The sequence below is a fragment of the Propithecus coquereli genome, unplaced genomic scaffold (assembly GCF_000956105.1).
Source record: "Propithecus coquereli isolate 6110/MARCELLA unplaced genomic scaffold, Pcoq_1.0 Scaffold111, whole genome shotgun sequence".
In the NCBI taxonomy this organism is placed as follows: domain Eukaryota; kingdom Metazoa; phylum Chordata; class Mammalia; order Primates; family Indriidae; genus Propithecus; species Propithecus coquereli.
This window is the reverse complement of record NW_012135081.1, coordinates 8,134,591-8,153,125: the sequence shown is the minus strand read 5'-3', so window position 1 is coordinate 8,153,125 and position 18,535 is coordinate 8,134,591. Positions and strand designations below refer to the sequence as shown.

At 53.9% G+C, this 18,535-nt stretch overlaps 3 protein-coding genes across 4 annotated transcripts; 2 read left to right on the top strand and 1 right to left on the bottom strand.

Moving 5' to 3' along the window:
• Positions 1-64: 64 nt before the first annotated feature.
• Positions 65-4,229, top strand: METTL1 (methyltransferase like 1). Of its 2 annotated transcripts, XM_012652304.1 has the most exons (7): positions 65-119; positions 487-624; positions 1,321-1,484; positions 2,724-2,908; positions 3,001-3,114; positions 3,286-3,387; positions 3,551-4,229. In XM_012652304.1, the coding sequence occupies exons 2-7, from the start codon at positions 512-514 to the stop codon at positions 3,704-3,706; spliced, it is 834 nt and encodes a 277-aa protein (XP_012507758.1). In that variant the 5' UTR covers positions 65-119; positions 487-511; the 3' UTR covers positions 3,707-4,229. The 2 variants fall into 2 exon arrangements, with proteins under 2 accessions (XP_012507758.1, XP_012507767.1); XM_012652313.1 differs by lacking the exon at positions 65-119 and having other exon boundaries at positions 243-624; positions 2,748-2,908; positions 3,551-4,122.
• A 964-nt stretch (positions 4,230-5,193) lies between these two features.
• On the top strand, positions 5,194-9,094 carry LOC105816771 (25-hydroxyvitamin D-1 alpha hydroxylase, mitochondrial). Its single transcript, XM_012652272.1, has 9 exons — positions 5,194-5,418; positions 6,064-6,254; positions 6,766-6,968; positions 7,054-7,254; positions 7,355-7,527; positions 7,719-7,891; positions 8,083-8,161; positions 8,431-8,628; positions 8,952-9,094. Exons 1-9 carry the CDS (start codon positions 5,224-5,226, stop codon positions 9,063-9,065), a joined length of 1,527 nt encoding a protein of 508 aa, XP_012507726.1. The 5' UTR covers positions 5,194-5,223; the 3' UTR covers positions 9,066-9,094.
• A 3,876-nt stretch (positions 9,095-12,970) lies between these two features.
• MARCH9 (membrane-associated ring finger (C3HC4) 9) lies at positions 12,971-16,937 on the bottom strand. The gene is made up of 4 exons (XM_012652265.1): positions 16,149-16,937; positions 14,962-15,117; positions 14,085-14,277; positions 12,971-13,823 (listed from the first exon to the last, which is right to left on the bottom strand). The coding sequence occupies exons 1-4, from the start codon at positions 16,503-16,505 to the stop codon at positions 13,489-13,491; spliced, it is 1,041 nt and encodes a 346-aa protein (XP_012507719.1). The 5' UTR covers positions 16,506-16,937; the 3' UTR covers positions 12,971-13,488.
• Between the last annotated feature and the right edge of the window lie 1,598 nt (positions 16,938-18,535).

The window sequence follows — 18,535 nt, the reverse complement described above, 5'->3', positions numbered from 1 at the left end:
CGCCTCCCCGAGTTTGCCCTCCCTCCTCTAGTTTGACTTCCTGTAGGTGGAATGAGGAGCTGCCCCTCCCGCCCGGGTCCCTAGCGCATACACGACCGGACTCACGCAGAACCACACAGGTCAGCCCTGTAGACTGGTCCGAGACCAGGGGAGAGGGGAGAGGAGAGAGGGGAGACGATTGACTCTATTGTTGGAGGCGGGGTCCCCCAGACCCCGCTTACCTGTGGGGTGCACTGGTGCTGCAAACAGGATGGTAGCCCAGACTAGGCAGCTGCAAACTAAGGGGAAAGGTTGGGTGCCTGGGTCTGGCCTCGCCAACCGGGTTACGGACTAGCGGTGGGGAGGCGCCACCGTGTACTGGCCGGGCACATCCCAGCCTAGCCCAGCCGAATTCGCTCTTGGGTCTTTAAGGGGCGGGGTCCGCTCCCAACTTGCAAGACTGCGTCATTATCTTGCGCCTCCGGCCTGCGTCTCCACGTGGGTTAGGTGTTGAAACCTGGGACTGCGGATCATGGCGGGAGCCGAGAGTTGGGACGCGGCCGGAGCCGAGGCCCCGCAGCCCCAGAAGCGCTACTACCGGCAACGTGCTCACTCCAACCCCATGGCGGACCACACGCTGCGTTAGTGAGTGAGCGGGACGCGGAGAGGGAAAGGAGGGCTGTATTCTCAAAGCAGTCTGGGAAGCAGTTGTGTTGGAACGGTTGGGAGAATGTGGGGTAGACCGCGGAGGATCGGCTGGGTGACGTCAGTTTTGGGGGTGGGTCCGGGGGATTTGACAGAGAACGGAATTGGCCAGTTGGGAGGGGGCGTGGCGCTCTGGCCTAAGTCTGGGTAGCGGTGCTAAGTCTGGGAAGAGTAAGAATTGCTATTGAGACTATTAATAGAGGCAGAATGTCGTTTCCATCTTTCTGTTTTGTTTGTTGGATTTAATAAAAAGGCAAACATATACACAGTCCTGCCCCCATCTTACTCCATCCCCACAGAACACACACACAAAGTAAGATCCCAGGACCTTAGGCAGCCAGTCTCTGGGAGAAGGGAAACTTGTGCCCCAGAAAGGAGAGCTGTCCCGCCAGGGTCACATCAACCCCTAAAAGTGGGGACAGGCAGGTCAGCGATCATGGGCCTCATGATGGGCCTGTGATTCACCCTAGGGGTTAAGGGTGGTTTCCATTGTGCCTCTTAGAGGTCACACAGCCCACTGTTGAGAAACCGTCTTCCCATCTACCTCCCATCCTCAACCCACCCACACACTCACAGTACCGCTTCTGCAAGAGTATGGCCAACCTTCTCACATTTCTTATGCCTTCTTTCCAATAGCCCTGTGAAGCCAGAAGAGATGGACTGGTCTGAGCTATACCCAGAGTTCTTCGCTCCACTCACTCAAAATCAGAGCCACGATGACTCAGAGGATAAGAAAGAAAAGAGAGCTCAGGCCCAAGTGGAGTTTGCAGACATAGGCTGTGGCTATGGTGGCCTGTTAGGTAACACTCTGGCCCTTTCTCTGGGGTAGAGGAGAGGCCTACTTTCTGCCACCTCAGCAGGTTTTGTGAGGGCCATAGTTGGCCTTTCTCCTTTTGACCAGACACTGGTGACAGCAGCATGGAGAGCCTCCACCTTCTCTCTGCTCTGGGTCTGTGGCCTTTGCCCTGGAGAATGGAGAGGGCTGCCTCAGGTCCCTCTCATAACCTAGGTTGTGCTGTCTGGCCTATGTGAGCCATTTCACCTGCCAGGTGCCAGGTCAGTGAGCCGGTCAGCACAAGCGTCAGAGATTAGCCACTGTGGCTAGTGATCCTGAACTGTCTTTCTCAGGGATTCCTCCATCTCCCCTCCCCCAACACCCTCCTTCACTAGAACTCATTCCTTTTGCTCCACTTTCATGTTTTTTGGGTTTTTCTTGTATTGTCTGTATTGTCCCAGCTGTGCATGCCAAGGCACGTCCCTATTTTTAGATCTTCCCATTCAGATAACAGCCTGATAGAGAGGAAGAGTATGATATTTGGAAGCAGAAAGCCTTGGTTCTAGTTCTAGCTCTACCCCTTCTTAGTGCTATATGATCTTGAGCTTTTTTGTCTTTTCTTTTTTTTTTTTTGAGACAGAATCTCACTCTGTTGCCCAGGTTAGAGTGCCGTGGCGTCAGCCTAGCTCACAGCAACCTCAAACTCCTGGGCTCAAGCAATCCTCCTGCCTCAGCCTCCCAAGTAGCTGGGACTACAGGCATGCGCCACCATGCCCGGCTAATTTTTTCTATATATTTTTAGTTGTCCAGCCAATTTCTTTCTATTTTTAGTTGAGATGGGGTCTCACTCTTGCTCAGGCTGGTCTTGAACTCCTAAACTCAAACGATCTTCCCGCCTCGGCCTCCCAGAGTGCTAGGATTACAGATATGAGCCATCGCGCCCGGCCAATATTGAGCATTTCTGACCCTCGGTTCCTCATCTTCACCGTTTAACACAGAGGGTTGTAAGGATGTGAAAACACTGTGGAAACTCTAAAGCAATTGCAAATATACATATATTCTTAGCTCTACCATTCCAGTCCTGGTGACAATTTTCAGATCTCCCTGGCCTTTTCAGCATAAAACTATCCATGTAGGTATCTCTGTCCCCACTTGCCATTCCTGACTTCAGTAGTTGCAGATTGAGGCTTCCTTTGCTGTGTTGACTCCTTTGCACTTCCTGCAAGTATAAGGTTGATGATTCCAGTGCTATTTCTGTGTCCAGTGGAACTGTCACCGCTGTTTCCAGACACGCTGATTCTGGGTCTGGAGATCCGGGTGAAAGTCTCAGACTATGTACAAGACCGGATTCGGGCCCTACGCGCAGCTCCCGGAGGTGGCTTCCAGAACATCGCCTGTCTCCGTAGTAATGCCATGAAGCACCTTCCTAACTTCTTCCGCAAGGGCCAGGTGAGGAGGGACCCTAGTGGGTTAGCTTGGTAAGTAGACAGGGCCTGGAGGCCAGGCTCTCACAACCTTGTTGGTGCATGTCTGTCTCACAGCTGACAAAGATGTTCTTCCTCTTCCCTGACCCACATTTCAAGCGGACGAAGCACAAGTGGCGAATCATCAGTCCCACATTGCTGGCAGAATATGCCTACGTGCTGAGAGTTGGGGTGAGTCGGGAGTGGGAGGAAGGATGGAGTAAGTGGCCTACCCAGGGGCCCTTCACTAAGAATTCAGTGGGGGTGTATTTAGGGACTTGTACTACCACTTCCATCATCTTGCTACTCAATTGCATACAGCCCCTCCCCTCAATCCCCCATCTAGTGATTTTGCCTGTGCAGGGGCTGGTATATACCATAACTGATGTGCTGGAACTACACGACTGGATGTGTACCCATTTTGAAGGGCACCCCCTGTTTGAGCGTGTATCTCTGGAGGAACTGGTAAGTAAGGGGCCTAAGGGAAATTGCAAAGATGCAAACCCTCTCCAAAGTGGTTCTGTATTCTTTGAATGCAGCTCAGTACCAGGAGGATGGGATGGGAGTCTAGAGGGCCAGGGCAGTCTGAAAGGTGGGCAGGGACTTATTGGACCCTTCCTTCTCCCAGAGCGAGGACCCCATTGTGAGACATCTAGGCACCTCAACTGAGGAGGGAAAGAAAGTTCTACGCAATGGAGGAAAGAATTTCCCAGCTATCTTCCGAAGAATACAGGATCCCACCCTCCAGACAATGACTCCCGGTCCCACCCTGCCTGGTCACTGACTACTCATCCTACCTTGGCTCGACCCCATCTTCCAGGGACTGGAAAGAAGATCAGGACCCCTGGACCTTCCCAGCTGATACTGCTGGGGCTGAGAGGCAGTGATCTCTCAAAGAAGTTGGGGCTGCCTATGGAAGAAGGCTGATGTTCCCAACTACCCCCAGCTCCTCTCACCTTCTTGTCCCTTCACTTCCAGCAGAAATCAAAAGAAGCTGACTGGGAAGGGCAAAGGGTTTTGGACCAGAGGGGATGTTCGGAAGGGTGTGGGGTCTTGCCCTCCCTTAGCACTCCCTTCCTCTTGTAGGATCTCTCCTTAGCTGGAGTGAGGAATGCAGTGCTCCACTGTCCATCTAAACTGCCTGCTAGGCTCAAACCACCTGTCTACTTGTGTTTACTTTGCAGTCCTGGGGATAAAGTGTATGCATGCGCATGTGCCCGTTGTGCCATTTCTTAGGAAAGGCTGCTGTGTCACATGCCTTCTCCCATCCTCCCATCTGCTCACTGCCTAAGGCTTGACCTAGGGAAGCCTTTATTGTTGCTGTGTCTGGAGAGTCCCCAGGAGGGGGTGGGGGTGGAGATCGTCTCCTTTTTCATGTTGACCTTCGATTCCAGAACTTCAGAGCTGACTGACTGGTGCAGAGCCTGGTTGGGGGAAGTGGGGAGTGGGAGAATGAAGAGCAGAGAGCTGCTGTGGAGGATTCTGAAGCCAAAAGTGGACAAGGGCTGCTAACCAGAAAGCCCCCCTGAAGAGACTGAGTCAGCTGAGGATTCAGAACATACTACTCCATTCAATGGCCCAGACAGAATCTCTGAACTTTTCTAATTTGCAAAAAGTTCCTTTGTTTCTGCTCTTCAAGCCCCAGATTCCGACGGCTGGAAGGAGGGGGCTTGTTGGCCTCAGAGACCCTGTCCACCCCAAGAAACAAAGATGAAGGCCCCTGGAGCCGTTTTAACCCATTAACCCACCTACCATCTGCCCAGTGCGTGTTAGGTACAAGGAGAGAGGGAGATGTGGCCAGTGCAGGAAAGTAAGGCAGAGAAGGTGCTGCCCAATGAGCCAAGAATGTGGGAACAGTTACAGCTGTGCCTCTTCCCTGCTTCCCTTCCCGGAGGAGCTGGAGGGTGGGGAATTCCTGACGATGGGCCTGAAGAGGCTGGGGAAGTGATAGAAATAGTAGGGACTGATTTGTGTAGATTGGTCACCTAATCCATACTAAATAGCCTTTACCTGGATGAGAATTTTTGACTGCTGGAGGGCACTAGCGCTGGCGGAAAAGCTCAGATAGGCTTCCCCTCCCTTGAGGATCATTGCAACATGAGACCCGAGGGAGCCTGGAAGTCAGCCCCAGCCCCGCCTACTTCTGGGTGCTAATCCCGAGCACGGACCACTCAGAAAGAGGGGATTGGCTGAGGAGCTTCGAGAGGGGGAGTCGTCACCTCCTAGGCCAAAGGTTAAATAGGGCTTCAAGCAAGATGCTCCAGAGAAGCGCTCTCTTTCGTGGGCCCCCTGAACCTCACCATGACCCAGGCCCTCAAGTTCGCTGCCAGAGTGTTCCATCGCGTCCGCTGTACTCCTGAGCTGAGCGCCTCGCGGGACTACAGAAACTACGACTCAGCACCCCGGCGCTTGGCAGACATCCCAGGCCCCTCCACACCCAGCTTTCTGGCTGAACTTTTCTGCAAAGGGGGGCTGTCGAGGCTACATGAGCTGCAGGTAGGAGGGGAGGCCATTCCCATGACTGAGAGCTGAGGAAACCGGGTTTGACAACGTCAGAAAGGACAGGCTAGTGCAGAATATATGAGGGAGGGCCACTGAGAACTGACGCCTATGATTATGGAAAAGGCAAATTGAGACTGGGGGCGGTGGCTCGACCGGCGCGATGCCATCCGTACACCCGCAGAGTAATGCGCTCAGAAAGCGCCTTCTTGCTATGCAGAGGTCTGGAGACCCTGCAGGTCCAGTACAAATATGGGGCGGGGGCGGCCGCGAAGCTCGCGGTATCCTCGGTGCGCATTGGGCTTAAAGCTAGACGCACTCCTTTTCATTCACTGAGGGCTGGTCCAGAGATGAACACTGCCGGTATGGAACCATTAGGAATTTATCCGCTTCAGCTCGGCCCAGATGACCAAAGAGAAGTCCTGAATGTCCGCTTTGCCCAGAGTTCCTTCGTTTTGCCCATCACATTCAAACTTCCTAGGGATGGGAAATGGGAGAAAGAGGAAGAGTTTGCAGTATCAGGGCCATACACACTAGCTGGGCGCTTGAGAGGGAGCAGAAGCTTCCTCTTTCAAAGCCCAGCCAACGCCCCTGAGAGTCCCCGCCCGGGTCTCCAAGTGTCCGCTGCGTCGGTTCTCCCAGGTGCAGGGCGCTGCGCGCTTCGGGCCAGTGTGGTTGGCCAGCTTCGGGACGGTGCGCACGGTGTACGTGGCCGCTCCTGTCCTCGTCGAGCAGCTGCTGCGACAGGAAGGACCCCGGCCAGAACGCTGCAGCTTCTCGCCCTGGGTCGAGCACCGTCGCCACCGCCAGAGAGCTTGCGGACTGCTCACCGCGTGAGTCGTCTCTGCCCTCAAAGCCTAGACGCCCAGTAGCGGCCCTCTCTTGCAGCGGGTCCCAAAACAATCAGGGAGCGTCGGGAGAGGTCGGCCGTTTCCCCGACCGACCTTCTGGCATCCCGGGTTCCCATCCCAGTGTGTTTCACCCAAACTCGGGTCTAGCCCCACCCTCCCCCCCTGCCCGCCTCCTTATCCTTGGTGTCCAGAATCCTGGAAACTGAGGGAACCAGCGGGATGGGCTAAGGTGCCAGGATCTAGATGGATTGTAAGATTTTGTGACCCAAGTTATCCGAGAACCCAGGCCCCTCTGGGGCAGGAAATGAATAAGGAGGAAGGGGGATGGAAGACACGCGCAGGCAGGGGCAGGTTTCTGTACCCCTGGGGGAACAGACTCAGTCCCTCCCCTGGCCACCCCAGCGAAACGAGCTCCTTCTCCACAGCAGCCAGCCAGGTCGAGCCATTCCACACACCTCACCTCCCTGATGCACCCCTCTCCGCACCCCCGCAGGGAAGGCGAAGAATGGCAGAGGCTCCGCAGTCTTCTGGCCCCGCTCCTCCTTCGGCCTCAAGCGGCCGCAGGCTATGCCGGGACCCTGGACAGCGTGGTGCGTGACCTTGTGAGACGACTGAGGCGCCAGCGGGGACGTGGCACCGGGCCGCCCGCCCTGGTTCGGGACGTGGCGGGAGAGTTTTACAAGTTTGGACTAGAGGGTGAGTCTGAAGACAGTTAGGGGCAGGAGTAGGAGGCGCCCGGCCGGGGTCTCCCGGTGGCCTGACAGCGCCCCCTCCCGGTCAGGCATAGCCGCGGTGCTGCTGGGTTCGCGCCTAGGCTGCCTGGAGGCAGAAGTGCCGCCGGACACAGAAGCCTTCATCCGCGCTGTGGGCTCGGTGTTTGTGTCCACGCTGTTGACCATGGCGATGCCCAGCTGGCTACAGCGCCTTGTGCCGGGGCCCTGGGTCCGCCTCTGCCGAGACTGGGACCAGATGTTTGCATTTGGTAAGGCACAGAAGCGAGGTGGGAATGGGGGAACGTAAAGGGGAATGTAAAGCTGTCCAGGAATAGTGAGGCATTAGTGGTGTGCCTTCTCCCCACGCAGCCCAGCAGCACGTGGAGCGGCGAGAGGCAGAGGTAGCCATGAGGAACCGAGGAAAGTCTGAGGAGGACATGGGACCTGGGGCGCACCTGACCTACTTCCTGTTCCGAGAAGAGTTGCCTGCCCAGTCCATCCTGGGGAATGTGACAGAGTTGTTACTGGCCGGAGTAGACACGGTGAGGTTCTCCCTCAACGCTGTTAGCCACACTTCCAGAGCTTAGCTTCCCCAGTCTCAGGGGCCACTTTTCTGTTGCAGGGGATCCACTATGGCCCCTTTGCACCTCCTTGGCCCCAGACTGCCCCATATTCTGCCCCCTATACTGGGTCCCCACACCCAACACCTCTTATGCCCTCACCTGTCCCTCAGGTGTCCAACACACTCTCCTGGGCTCTGTACGAGCTCTCCCGGCACCCTGAAGTCCAGACAGCACTCCACTCAGAGATCACAGCTGCCCTGGGCCCTGGCTCCAATGCCCACCCCCCAGCCACTGCTCTGTCCCAGCTGCCCCTGCTGAAGGCTGTGGTCAAGGAAGTGCTAAGGTAAAGGGGAAGGAGAAGAAGAACTAGAGAAAATGCTGGGGAAGCAGATAGTGGATGGAAGCTGGGAGAAAGCAGAGAAAAATGGTACTCTCCTCCTGGCCAAAAATGGGTTTGGAAGTCAGAGACAGTGAGAAGTAGGCTACAGTCCTCATCCTCACTTTGTTGTCTCCATCTTGTCCCTTGCAATCTAGACTGTACCCTGTGGTACCTGGAAATTCCCGTGTCCCAGACAAGGACATTCATGTGGGTGACTATATTATCCCCAAAAATGTGAGTAGAGTCTGCAGATCCCTTTTGCTGAGCCATTCCTCACTCTCTTGGGCCCCAGACCTGTTCTCTCAAATGCCATTCAAATCCTCCCCTTGACCTCTCTCTGGGATATAGTGGGGCAGTGGAGAAATCATTCCAAAAGTAGCCCCAGAAAACTTCCCTATCACCAACTAGGGTCTGTGTTTGTCCCAGTCCATACAGCCCCTTCTTCATGCCCCACACCCCCACATTCTTGGGCCCAAACTGACAAGTTTGTGTTCCTCCACCAGACGCTGGTCACTCTGTGTCACTATGCCACTTCAAGGGACCCTGCCCAGTTCCCAGAGCCAAACTCTTTTCGTCCAGCTCGCTGGCTGGGGGAGGACCCAGCCCCCCACCCATTTGCATCTCTTCCCTTTGGCTTTGGCAAGCGCAGCTGCATAGGGAGACGCCTGGCAGAGCTTGAGCTACAAATGGCTTTGGCCCAGGTGAGTGATCTAGACCTTATACCTTCCCTAGATGGAGAGACCCTAACCCTCTACAGCTGTGAGCTCTTGTCCTCTGACAAGCATAGGAAAATATACAAGACGTGGTAGAACGAATCCTCTGAAATATGACAATCTCATTATAGGCCTGGAATGTACCTCCAGGTACACTACCATAATCCCTTACCCTCGTTACCAAGAAGTCCCCTACTGGCCACAGGTGCCACCCCAACATTGACCATTCTAACGTTAATAATGCCCTTTACCAATCAATCCCATCATTATACATCCCTCCCATAGTGAGAGCCTTTTTCCTCCCTTTCCAGATCTTGACCCATTTTGAGGTACAGCCTGAGCCAGGTGCTGCCCCAATCAGACCCATGACCCGGACTGTCCTGGTACCTGAGAGGAGCATCAATCTACAGTTTGTGGACAGATAGTCCTGTGGAAGGAGGCTGTTAACATCACCCTACACCACAGCAAAATGCTTGAGGCAGCCCTGACCAATGTGTGAAGTGTACACTGGGCCTGACTCATTGGGCCCCAAGAAAACCAAACGGTCCCTCCACCTGCTGGTCATATACACATCCTTCAAGGGCCAGCCCAGATTTTAACTAGTCCTGCTGGGTGGCCTGAGGAAGGATTCAACCACTGTTCTTTTGGTGCTTCCACACTGTTCATTGATGTTGCTGGGTAAGCATTTGTCAGAGCCTGAGCTAAGTAATTGTGCATCTGTAGCTGCTGGTCCTTCCTCTTTGCATGCGAGCTCTTTGAGAGGAAAGATGAGGTCTTATTTGGTTTTTTTTTTTTTTTTTTTTGAGACAGAGTCTCACTCTTTTGCCCAGGCTAGAGTGCCGTGGCGTCAGCCTAGCTCATAGTAACCGCAAACTGCTGGGCTCAAGCAATCCTTCTGCCTCAGCCTCCCGAGTAGCTGGGACTACAGGCATGTGCCACCATGCCTGGATAATTTTTTCTATATATTTTTAGTTGTCCGATTAATTTCTATTTTTAGTAGAGACGGGGTCTTGCTCTTGCTCAGGCTGGTTTCAAACTCCTGAGCTCAAACAATCCTCCCACCTCGGCCTCCCAGAGTGTTAGGATTACAGGCGTGAGCCACCGCGCCCAGCCTTATTTGGTCTTTATATCCCCTGCCAGCGGGGATAAACCTACCTCTGACTAGGTGACACCATACTCATTCTCAGGTTGAATCTGGACCATGTGGCAGAAGGGATAAGCAGCTTACCACACTCTCCCCCCTTCCTTCTTCATCTTGCCTTTAGGAAGGTGAAGCCATCTTAGCCTGGTTTATGATTTTTTAAAACTTTCTGGTCACTATTAAGTGGGGTTGCCCTACTACTTAGCTCCCAGGCAGATATCTATGGGCCTGTCCCTGCCCAGGCCCCTGCCGTTTTTATATTGAAAATTTTAAATATTCATAAGTTTTACAATTAAAAAAATCAAATGTTCCATTCTAGACTTTTTACTTACTTCTCTTCCCCTCCCACGTCCTATAAGACCTTGAGGCAAGTCCCTGACCCCCATCTCCCACCTTGGGTTCTCAGGTCCTGGGGGTGATTCCCATAATCTGGACACCTAGAAGAGTGGTTTGTAACACAAACCCAGATAGGATTCTGTCTGGAGTGGGAACAGCCAAGTCCAGTCTGGCTTCTTGTAAAAGACTAAGGGGATGGTGGTGAAAAGTAGCTACAGGGGCTAAGCTGTAAAATGGGTCAAGAGCTAGGGATTTGCAGAGATAGGCAGAGGCTGCTGACTAGTAAGAGAAGTGCTTTTGGAGCCTAGACTACTATAACCTAAGGACATCCTAGAATGGCCACTCTGCCCTCTCTGGAACAGCTGCTCCAAGATAACTTCCTTCAGAGAAAGACAGGGATACAGGCAGAGAAGTGGCGTAAGACAGGATGAAAGCCGAGTGTGGGGGTGGCCAGAAGCCCTGGAGCGCCAAGGCAGGAGAAGGGGGGTGGGCAGAGGGAGCTTCTGTTTCCCTGAGTCAGCACTCTCTGGCCCCCCAGAAGCTGGGCACTGTTTTCCCCTTGTGATGTATACAGATTAACTCATCTTCCATCCAAATAAATCTCTCAGCACACTCTGTGCAGCTCCCTCTACATACCAGATTACCCTTCCCATGTCAGGACTTGCCCCCTTTCCCTCCACCCCCCACCACTGCCCCATTCCAATTAGCTGGGTGTAGATGGAGATTTCACTTCACACGTCTTCCTCCCCTGCACCACCTTGGCCCCCTTCCCTAGACATGGCTCCTTGACCACACAAACTCCATTGGCCACCAAGCCTTCTGTGGGGGATCTAATTATGCAAGATCTAGAGAGGGGCAGGACATACCCAAAGCAGTGCATTTACTGCCCCTCCTCTCAACTCCTTCTCTACTGTACACTCAGTCTCCAACCCTACTCCCCTATCACTAAGCTGAACTTGAACCTAAATGACCCAATTTTTAGCAGATTTGAGCTTTGAGGGAGAATAAAGCCCAGCTTGCTGACAGACCCTTTCCCCTGGAATCAGTGATGAGACTTCTACCACCCACACTCCCCATTCCCCATTGGGCAAGTAGGAATGCCCACTTGAGGAAAGCAACAGTTCCTATGAGCCCTTTCCTGGACAAGGATCTCTTTAAGTTGGAAAAAGGGAAGGAGAGGAGATCATAGTGATTGCTGGCCCCAACCCCCACACCAAGACCTCCATTGGTGCAAAAGGAGAGGGGAAAGCACTGCCTCACTTGGCCTGGTTTTAGGACCCAGAGTGGAAATGGAGACTGTGTTTGTGTGTGTATCTATGTTCTTGGGTATGTCAAACCTTCCATGCAGAGCCATCACGGGGACAGCCCAGGCTTTGCACAGCAAGCTCCATATATGTCCTATCTACCTGAGCTCTATCTGCTAGTATGGGTATTAGTAGTCATTCTGATTTGCTGTCTCCCATTTGGTCCCCACCAGCTCTTCTGTGAATGGCAAATCAATAAAATCTGGCCCTTCTGTCTCCCCAGGTGGAGAGTGTAGAGGGTTATCTCTGGGAAAACAGATCACCAGTGGGAAGGGTGAGGGCTCAGCCTCAGTCCCCTGTCAACTGTGACCCCCTCAGAAGTTGGAAGTGATATGTTTTCACACTTGGACCCCAGTCAAGCTTTGGTTCCTACACCCCCAGGCAAGTCTGGGTGCCAGCACCATGGACAGCAGCCAACACCACTTGGGAGAGAAGGGAATCAAGGTTTCCCAGCAAGGATATGTGGACCTTTAGAAGAGAAGTATTTTCTCCAAAACATCTCCAGGGAGAAGGCAGTGCAGAACCTTCCCTGGGAGAAGGACCAATATAAGAAAGTCCTCTAGATCTGACTTTAGCAGTGTATGAAGGAATTATTTTAATTGCTGATGAACAGTTCACTTAAAAGACACCATCATTCGTGTAATACACAGTCCCGAGGTCTCAGGAGAAAGGGACCAGGCTTCAGGCTGACCCACATTTTAAATAGTCCTTCCCAAATCTCTTCTCTGTAAACAGTCCCCTATATGCTGCTGCCTCCAAGCACAATACCTTCCATTAACACCACTAGCTGGGCACACCAGGATCAGACCTGTGACCCTAAACTGCCATAGGAGTAGCTTAAACTGGTGTTGGAGATGCATAACACTGGGGGATTCCCTCCATCTCCCTCCAAATGAGTCCAAATTCACTTCACACTTTTCTGAGTGAGCACAGTACCTGGGATGGACTAATAGAACCCAGATGATCTCTAGAACAAGAGAGATGGCTCCAGCCTCCCCAAGCACCAGGCGCCAATATTTAGAGAGTCAGAGGAGTTCTCATTCTTACAAATAACTAACATCCTTCACATTTGCAATGTCTATTTTCCCTCATATTTCCATATCTATTATGTCACTCAACACAAAATTCCAAGATTCTGTGCAACTCCAGATGAAAAACACGTTTTGGAATTTGTTATACCAGCTACTATTTGAAATAAATGGACCATCAACTAGTCTAGAAATCTTTTTATGCCATCACTGATTTTCTTTGCAATGGCATGCAACCTGTCCCTCATTTTTCCTCGTTCCAATCCTATGAGGTAGACAGGAAAACCACAGCTGAGAGATTCTTTTCTAAATCACAACTTGCAGGTGGCAGACTCACCCCTTAGATACCTCTGAGCACTGCCACCTAGCAGCCAATGTGAATTATTCACCAGCAAGTGGGAGTCACACCTACAACTCAGAACCCACTGCTGCATTTGGAATTTACAACCTGTGCAGAGAAACCTCCCCACACCTCCCAACCCTCCAGAAAAGCCCCAGATGAGAAAGGAGTCTCCATGTGCATATAAATGATTCTTTATGCCCTTCCCCCATGCAATAGGGGGTGGAGCAGGGGGAAGTCCCCCGCCCTCATGCAGGGAACGGGAGGTCAATGTATACTAGTCTTATTGCCAGATGCCCTGTGGCCATGGGGTGGGGAATGGGGGTCTACAGCCCCTTTCTTCTGGCACTGGTCCCCCTTCACCAAGTCACCGTGGTGGAGCTGGTGGGCTGGAGGCCCTAGGAGCTGAGGTAAAGGCGGTTCTTTCCAGGGAAGAAAAGTTGCTCTCCTTGCCTGCCCACTGGCAGTCTCAGGATGAGTGTGAGGAGCTGTCAGTGGGTGCTGGAATGTCATCCAGGTGTCTCTACCCAGTGGGCAGTAGACGCCAGACATGTCTCCAGCTTGAAGCTGCCCGCAGAGATCCTCAGTGGTGGAGGCAGTATGCCCCAAACACCGTGTCCAGGTGGTACCTCCAGCAGCCATGAGAGCTTATCTCTAGCTGATGCATTGACTCAAGATCCCTGCTCCCGGAGTCCAGGTTCAGACTGTGGTGACCCTCATGACAACCTCTCGGCCAGAATGGGAGCTGGAGCGGGCATCTGGTGGCCGCAGCTGTCCAAGGAGGTGCAAGATTGTGTAACCACAGCGCTGAGGCAAGAGCGTCCGCATGCGCTGGGCAGCTGGGGGGCGGCTGGTGGCCCCAGAGGGGGGGCCCGTCCTTGAGGTCCTAGGGCCCGGCTTCCCTGCCGTCCCTCCCCCTGCATCTCCTCCTATGTCCTTGGTCTTGTCATAATTCAGGACCTTCCACTGCTGGTTCACTGCCTGCCAGCGCTTGAAGATGCGATAGACAGAGGAGCCTTCGTGGACGATGAGGCCTGAGCAACAGGGACAAGAAATCCAGGGTCAACTGCTACCCAGACCTAGGCCAGAAGTACTTAAGCAAGCATTTCTTTAGAGTGAGGAGATACAGTTGCAAAGGGCCCTGGAGAAGCAGGGAAGGGAAGGGCACCAAGATAGCCCTAAAGTCCCCCAATGGCAGGAAATAAGGCCACTAAACTGAGGGGATGGGCAAGGAAGTTAAGTGTGTGAGTAAGAGGAAGGTGTGGAGCAGGTAAGGGAGAGAGAGGTGCCCTCACCTATGCAGACGACATCCATGAAGCCATACATGCCGTAGCAGATCTGAAAGAGCAGATCCTGCCGTTGCCACTTGGCTGAAGGACTGAGTGAGGACCAGATGAGCCAGGAGATGCTGGCGACTAGGAAGAGTGAGCCCAGGACTATGGCAGCAATCTGGACCTTCTCGATGACCGTCAGGGAGATGGCCTGCCACTGTGTGAAAGAAAGGGCTCCAAAAAGTCACAGAAAGGGATGGAGGGCCAGGCGATGGGTGACCCTGAAGATGCTCCAGACCCATCCCTAAACCTTTCAGGTAGGATTAACATCTATCTTCTCTGTGCCCTGATTAAACCTAGAATGTGGCACTTGCCTGATGTCATTTGTCTCTCCTATTTTAGAAAGGCAGGATAGGGCAAGTGCTCTGAAGCCAGAACATCTAGGTTTGAATTACAAATCTTAACTTCGTCACTTACTGGCTGAGTAACCTTGGGCAAGTTTTTTAATCTCTTTGTGCATCAGTGTCCTCACATATACCATCATATATATAATGATGGTATCTAACTAATAGGATTATTTTGAAGATTAAAACAGATAACACACACCAAAACTTGACACACAGAAAACACTACATTTGCTATTATCATGATAACATTATAATCTTTTCCTTTTTTGTTGTCCCAGTCCCTAGAACAGTGCCTGAACACAAGTGGCACCCAATAAATGTCTCTGTGAATAAATGAAGGAAGGATTTATAGACACACAAGAGACTGTGGTAATAGTGGGGAGAGGTGGCTTTGGGAAAAAGTAAATGAGATGAAACAGGCTCTGTGGAGGGTCCCTGATTCCAACAGCTGAAAGGCCCTCACCCAGTCTCTGAGTCCTGTCCTTGCACCTCACCTGCAGTGGGTTCTTGGTGCTGATCGCTAGGACCTGGTACTTGAAGTAGCAGAGTTCACAGCTCCAGGAGCCCCTCTCACTGATCCAGCGGATGAGGCAGGGCTGGTGTGTGCAGCGCACTGAGCCGTCGCAGCGGCAGGGGCTCAAGAGCTCCCCCTGGAGGAAGAGTGGGGAGGGGCCGTGTCAGCCATCACCACCCCGACCCCATTCCACCGCGCTCCCTGGGAGGGAAACCTCCTCCTCGGGACATCCTCCCACCTTAAAAAACTCAGGCCTTTCACCACAAACAGGGCAAGAGGCTAAGGCTGCAGCAGAAAAGAAAGAAGTTATAGATCAAAGGAAACGTCCCATACTAAAGAGATGGAGAGGGATGGAAAGGGATGGGGGGTGGGAAGGGGGAGGACTGGTCTCGTTTACAAGAATTCGGGAAGGGTGGTCTTTAAGGCTTCTCAGAGGAAAAGCTTTCCCTTAGGATCCAAGGGAGGGGAGGGTCAGAGCTTCTGAGTCATGCCTTCCTTCCCCACCCCATCATTGTAAAGTTATTACATAGATCTGGTGCAGACTGGGATGGGTTACCGTCCACGCGTTCCAGAGATTAAAAAGGGGAGAAATCCTGGGGGTGGTAGTGGAGGATGTTTCCCTTGAACCAAGGAATCATTTCTCACTACAGAGACACCCTTGGCACAATTCCGGGACAACTTTGCCCATAAAATTTTAACAAAGAATGCTCTTTGGAACGAGATAGAAAGTTGCAGAATGGGAAGTGAAGAAAAGTGCCCCACAGGGAGAAATACTGAGTGAGGCAAGGGCGCCGGCTGGGCCCCACCCTTCAAGGTGGGAACAGAAGCATTCTCCTTTCTGCCCACCTCCAAGAGAACAGGGCCCCTCAGCCTATGGCGACCCAAGGGTGAGAGAAACAGGAGGGAACAGCTGTCCCTGTTAATGAGTGAGAGGGATTTTGAGCCCTCCCAGGAGAAAGCCCCACACCTTTCTGGGGACCCCTAACCCCCCAACACAAATAAGCGCTTCAGGTGTCTCCAGCTAGGCCCCCAACCTCACCCCATTCCCACTCTGGGTCCTGAGTCCCGCCCAACCTCCTTAGGCCCCGCCCCCTGTTCGCGGTCTCCCCGGACACCCCAGGTGTGCGCCCCCACCCCTCCCCGCCCGGCCAGGTGCCCAGGCCTGACCTGCTCCGGGCCCTGGAAGCAGATCCGGCACTGGGGGGTTCGGAGCCCGCTGTCCAGGCTGCTGCTGAGCGACAGGGCGTCCAGCGCGCCCGGGGGCGGCAGCGGCGGCGCGGGAGGCGGCGGGGGTCCGGCTCGCGGCTCCTTGTCGCCGGCCAGGCCCCGAGCCCGCGGCTCCGACCCGTAGTACTCCTCCTCGTCGCCGTCGCCGTCCCGGGTGGAGCAGCCGGCGAAGGGCGCCCAGCCGCAGCCGCCTCCCCCGCCCCCCCGGGGCTGCGGCTCGGCCCGGGGCCGCCCCCCGCCCGTCAGCACCAGCAGCTTCAGCTCGTTCAGGAACATGCGGAGCCGAGACTTGAGCATCGTCCGGGCGCCGGGGGGCGGGGGGCGGCGTGCAAGGGGGGCTCTCGGGCGGCGAGGGGAGGGGAGAGGACAAGGCCGGGAAGGGGGCGCGCGCTGTAGAGCCAAGCCAGGCCGGGGTCTTCGGGGCCTGCGACCGCCGTTCACTGCTGCCACCGCCGGGGCTCCGGGGCTCGCGGGGCCGAGAGGGCTGGCGGCCCGGGGGCAGCGGGGTGGGCAGCCATAGCCAGGGCAGGGGGCGGGAAGCGGGGCTCAGGGTGCCGCGCCCCGCGGGTCCGGGTCCAGAGCGGGCCGGGCCCGGGGGGTTACGCGCCCGGGTCCTCCTGCGGCGGGGCCGCCCCCCATCGCCGTTCTCCGGGTCCCAGTCCCGCTCCGGCTCCGGGATCCGGCTTGGCTCGGCCCGTGCGCTCGGCGGTGGCAAATGGCGGCTCCTTCCGGCGGCGGCGGCGGCGGCGGAGACCCCCCCGGAGCGGCGGGCGGGCGGGGCGGGAGCCGGGGAGCCGGTGAGGAATGGAGGGAGGGGCGGGGCGGGGAGGGGGAGAGGAGAAGGGGCCGCGGCTGCGCATCCCCGCCCTGCCCCGCACGAGCAGGTGTCCCCAGGGGCGGGGGCAAGTGTGCGAGCCCGCGGAGGGTGGAGGAAGGGGAGTGGCCAAGGAAGGGGAGTGTGCACACACACGGGTAGGAGAATAGGTGTGTGTTTGGGGGTGGGAGGGTGAACGGGTGCTGATGGAAGGTGAATGGTCAAAGGACGCAGGTGTATCAGGGAGGTTGAGACTTGTGCAAAATGGAAGTGCACAAAGACAGAGCTGTACAAGGGTCGGAGGTGTGAGGGAGGTGAGTGGGCAAGTGATGCACTCAAGAAATGTACATATTAACACAAAAGACTGAACAGTGTGCGTGGTGTGGGACTGTGGAAAAGAAGTGACTGTATAAGGAATGGAATCGGACTGTATGAGAAACAGAGCGTGTGATTGTAACGTGTGAGGAAGATGAGTGAGCAAGGGAGATAGGTGTGCTAAACGGATGAGAGTGTCTTTCCTGGTACTCTCCTGCTCTCACCTCCATCCACTACACTGAAGTGAACACCACACACACACATGCTTAGCTCTTTGCTTTTATAGGGCCTTAGCCCTGAGAATAAGTTCTACCTCTATCACATTTTTTTTTTCTGTCTTACATCCTCCCTCTCCTCCCCTTTGCAAAGCTGAGGGAAAAGGGATTCCAGGGGATCCCATTGGGTCAAATACACCGGGAAAAAATTAATTAGAAAAGAGTAATTAACAGGAGAAGGGAGGGGATGGAGCCTGGGACAGACTGCCAAATTCAGGCTCCTCAATAGAAAGTGATGCAGAAGAGACACTAATGTTCTTATGAAACATTCAAATATTTTGGACGGATGAATGAATGAATCAGAAAAAGGGGCTGGGAACCAAACAGGCATAGAGGATGGTTTCTGTTGTAAAGACAGTAAACTGTAGTAGGCTTATGTGAAAGGTGAGGCTGAAGTGGGGACTGCTGGTGTAGGAAGGGAGTTTGACAAACTCACAGACACTTATCTTAGCCTTCCAGAAGGTTTACAAACCAACCAGCCTTAGCAAAGTAGCCAATAAAACATTTACCTCTTGAGCCCCTTAGCTAGTTCAGCGCTTGAGGTTTTTCTTACTAGAATCCCAGCTGCCCTTGCTAGCAAAGACCCAGAGCTGTATCAGAATGGAAAGAGGAGAATATGTACTGACATGTCTTTCATTTTGCCCAGAAATTCATCTTCTAGTCTGAACTCTTATATTCTCAGCCAGATGGTTAAGAAGAATAGAAGTTAGGGTGGAAGGAGTGACAAACAGAGAGAATTGGTTGAGCCCAGGAGTTCATGACCAGGCTGGGCAACACAGCGTGACTCTGTCTCAAAAAAATTATTTCAGGTTTTAAACAATCTGTCATAAATGAGACACTGACCCCTTCCCTCCCTTACACCCATACCCCCAAATGGCTGGGAAAGATGGAGCCAATCAGACAAAGGAAGTCACAGAAACCTA

What these genes read in the sequence shown, in the direction of transcription:
- METTL1 (XM_012652304.1), top strand. Translation starts at nt 512, where the DNA reads ATGGCGGGAGCCGAGAGTTGGGACGCGGCCGGAGCCGAGGCCCCGCAG. An exon ending in GCGGACCACACGCTGCGTTA is followed by an intron (nt 625 to 1,320) that starts GTGAGTGAGCGG and finishes TCTTTCCAATAG; the next exon opens with CCCTGTGAAGCCAGAAGAGA. An exon ending in GTGTATCTCTGGAGGAACTG is followed by an intron (nt 3,388 to 3,550) that starts GTAAGTAAGGGG and finishes TCCTTCTCCCAG; the next exon opens with AGCGAGGACCCCATTGTGAG.
- LOC105816771 (XM_012652272.1), top strand. Translation starts at nt 5,224, where the DNA reads ATGACCCAGGCCCTCAAGTTCGCTGCCAGAGTGTTCCATCGCGTCCGC. An exon ending in TTACAAGTTTGGACTAGAGG is followed by an intron (nt 6,969 to 7,053) that starts GTGAGTCTGAAG and finishes CCTCCCGGTCAG; the next exon opens with GCATAGCCGCGGTGCTGCTG. An exon ending in GTGGTCAAGGAAGTGCTAAG is followed by an intron (nt 7,892 to 8,082) that starts GTAAAGGGGAAG and finishes CTTGCAATCTAG; the next exon opens with ACTGTACCCTGTGGTACCTG.
- MARCH9 (XM_012652265.1), bottom strand. Translation starts at nt 16,505, where the DNA reads ATGCTCAAGTCTCGGCTCCGCATGTTCCTGAACGAGCTGAAGCTGCTG. An exon ending in GCACCAAGAACCCACTGCAG is followed by an intron (nt 14,278 to 14,961) that starts GTGAGGTGCAAG and finishes TCTTTCACACAG; the next exon opens with TGGCAGGCCATCTCCCTGAC. An exon ending in CATGGATGTCGTCTGCATAG is followed by an intron (nt 13,824 to 14,084) that starts GTGAGGGCACCT and finishes CCTGTTGCTCAG; the next exon opens with GCCTCATCGTCCACGAAGGC.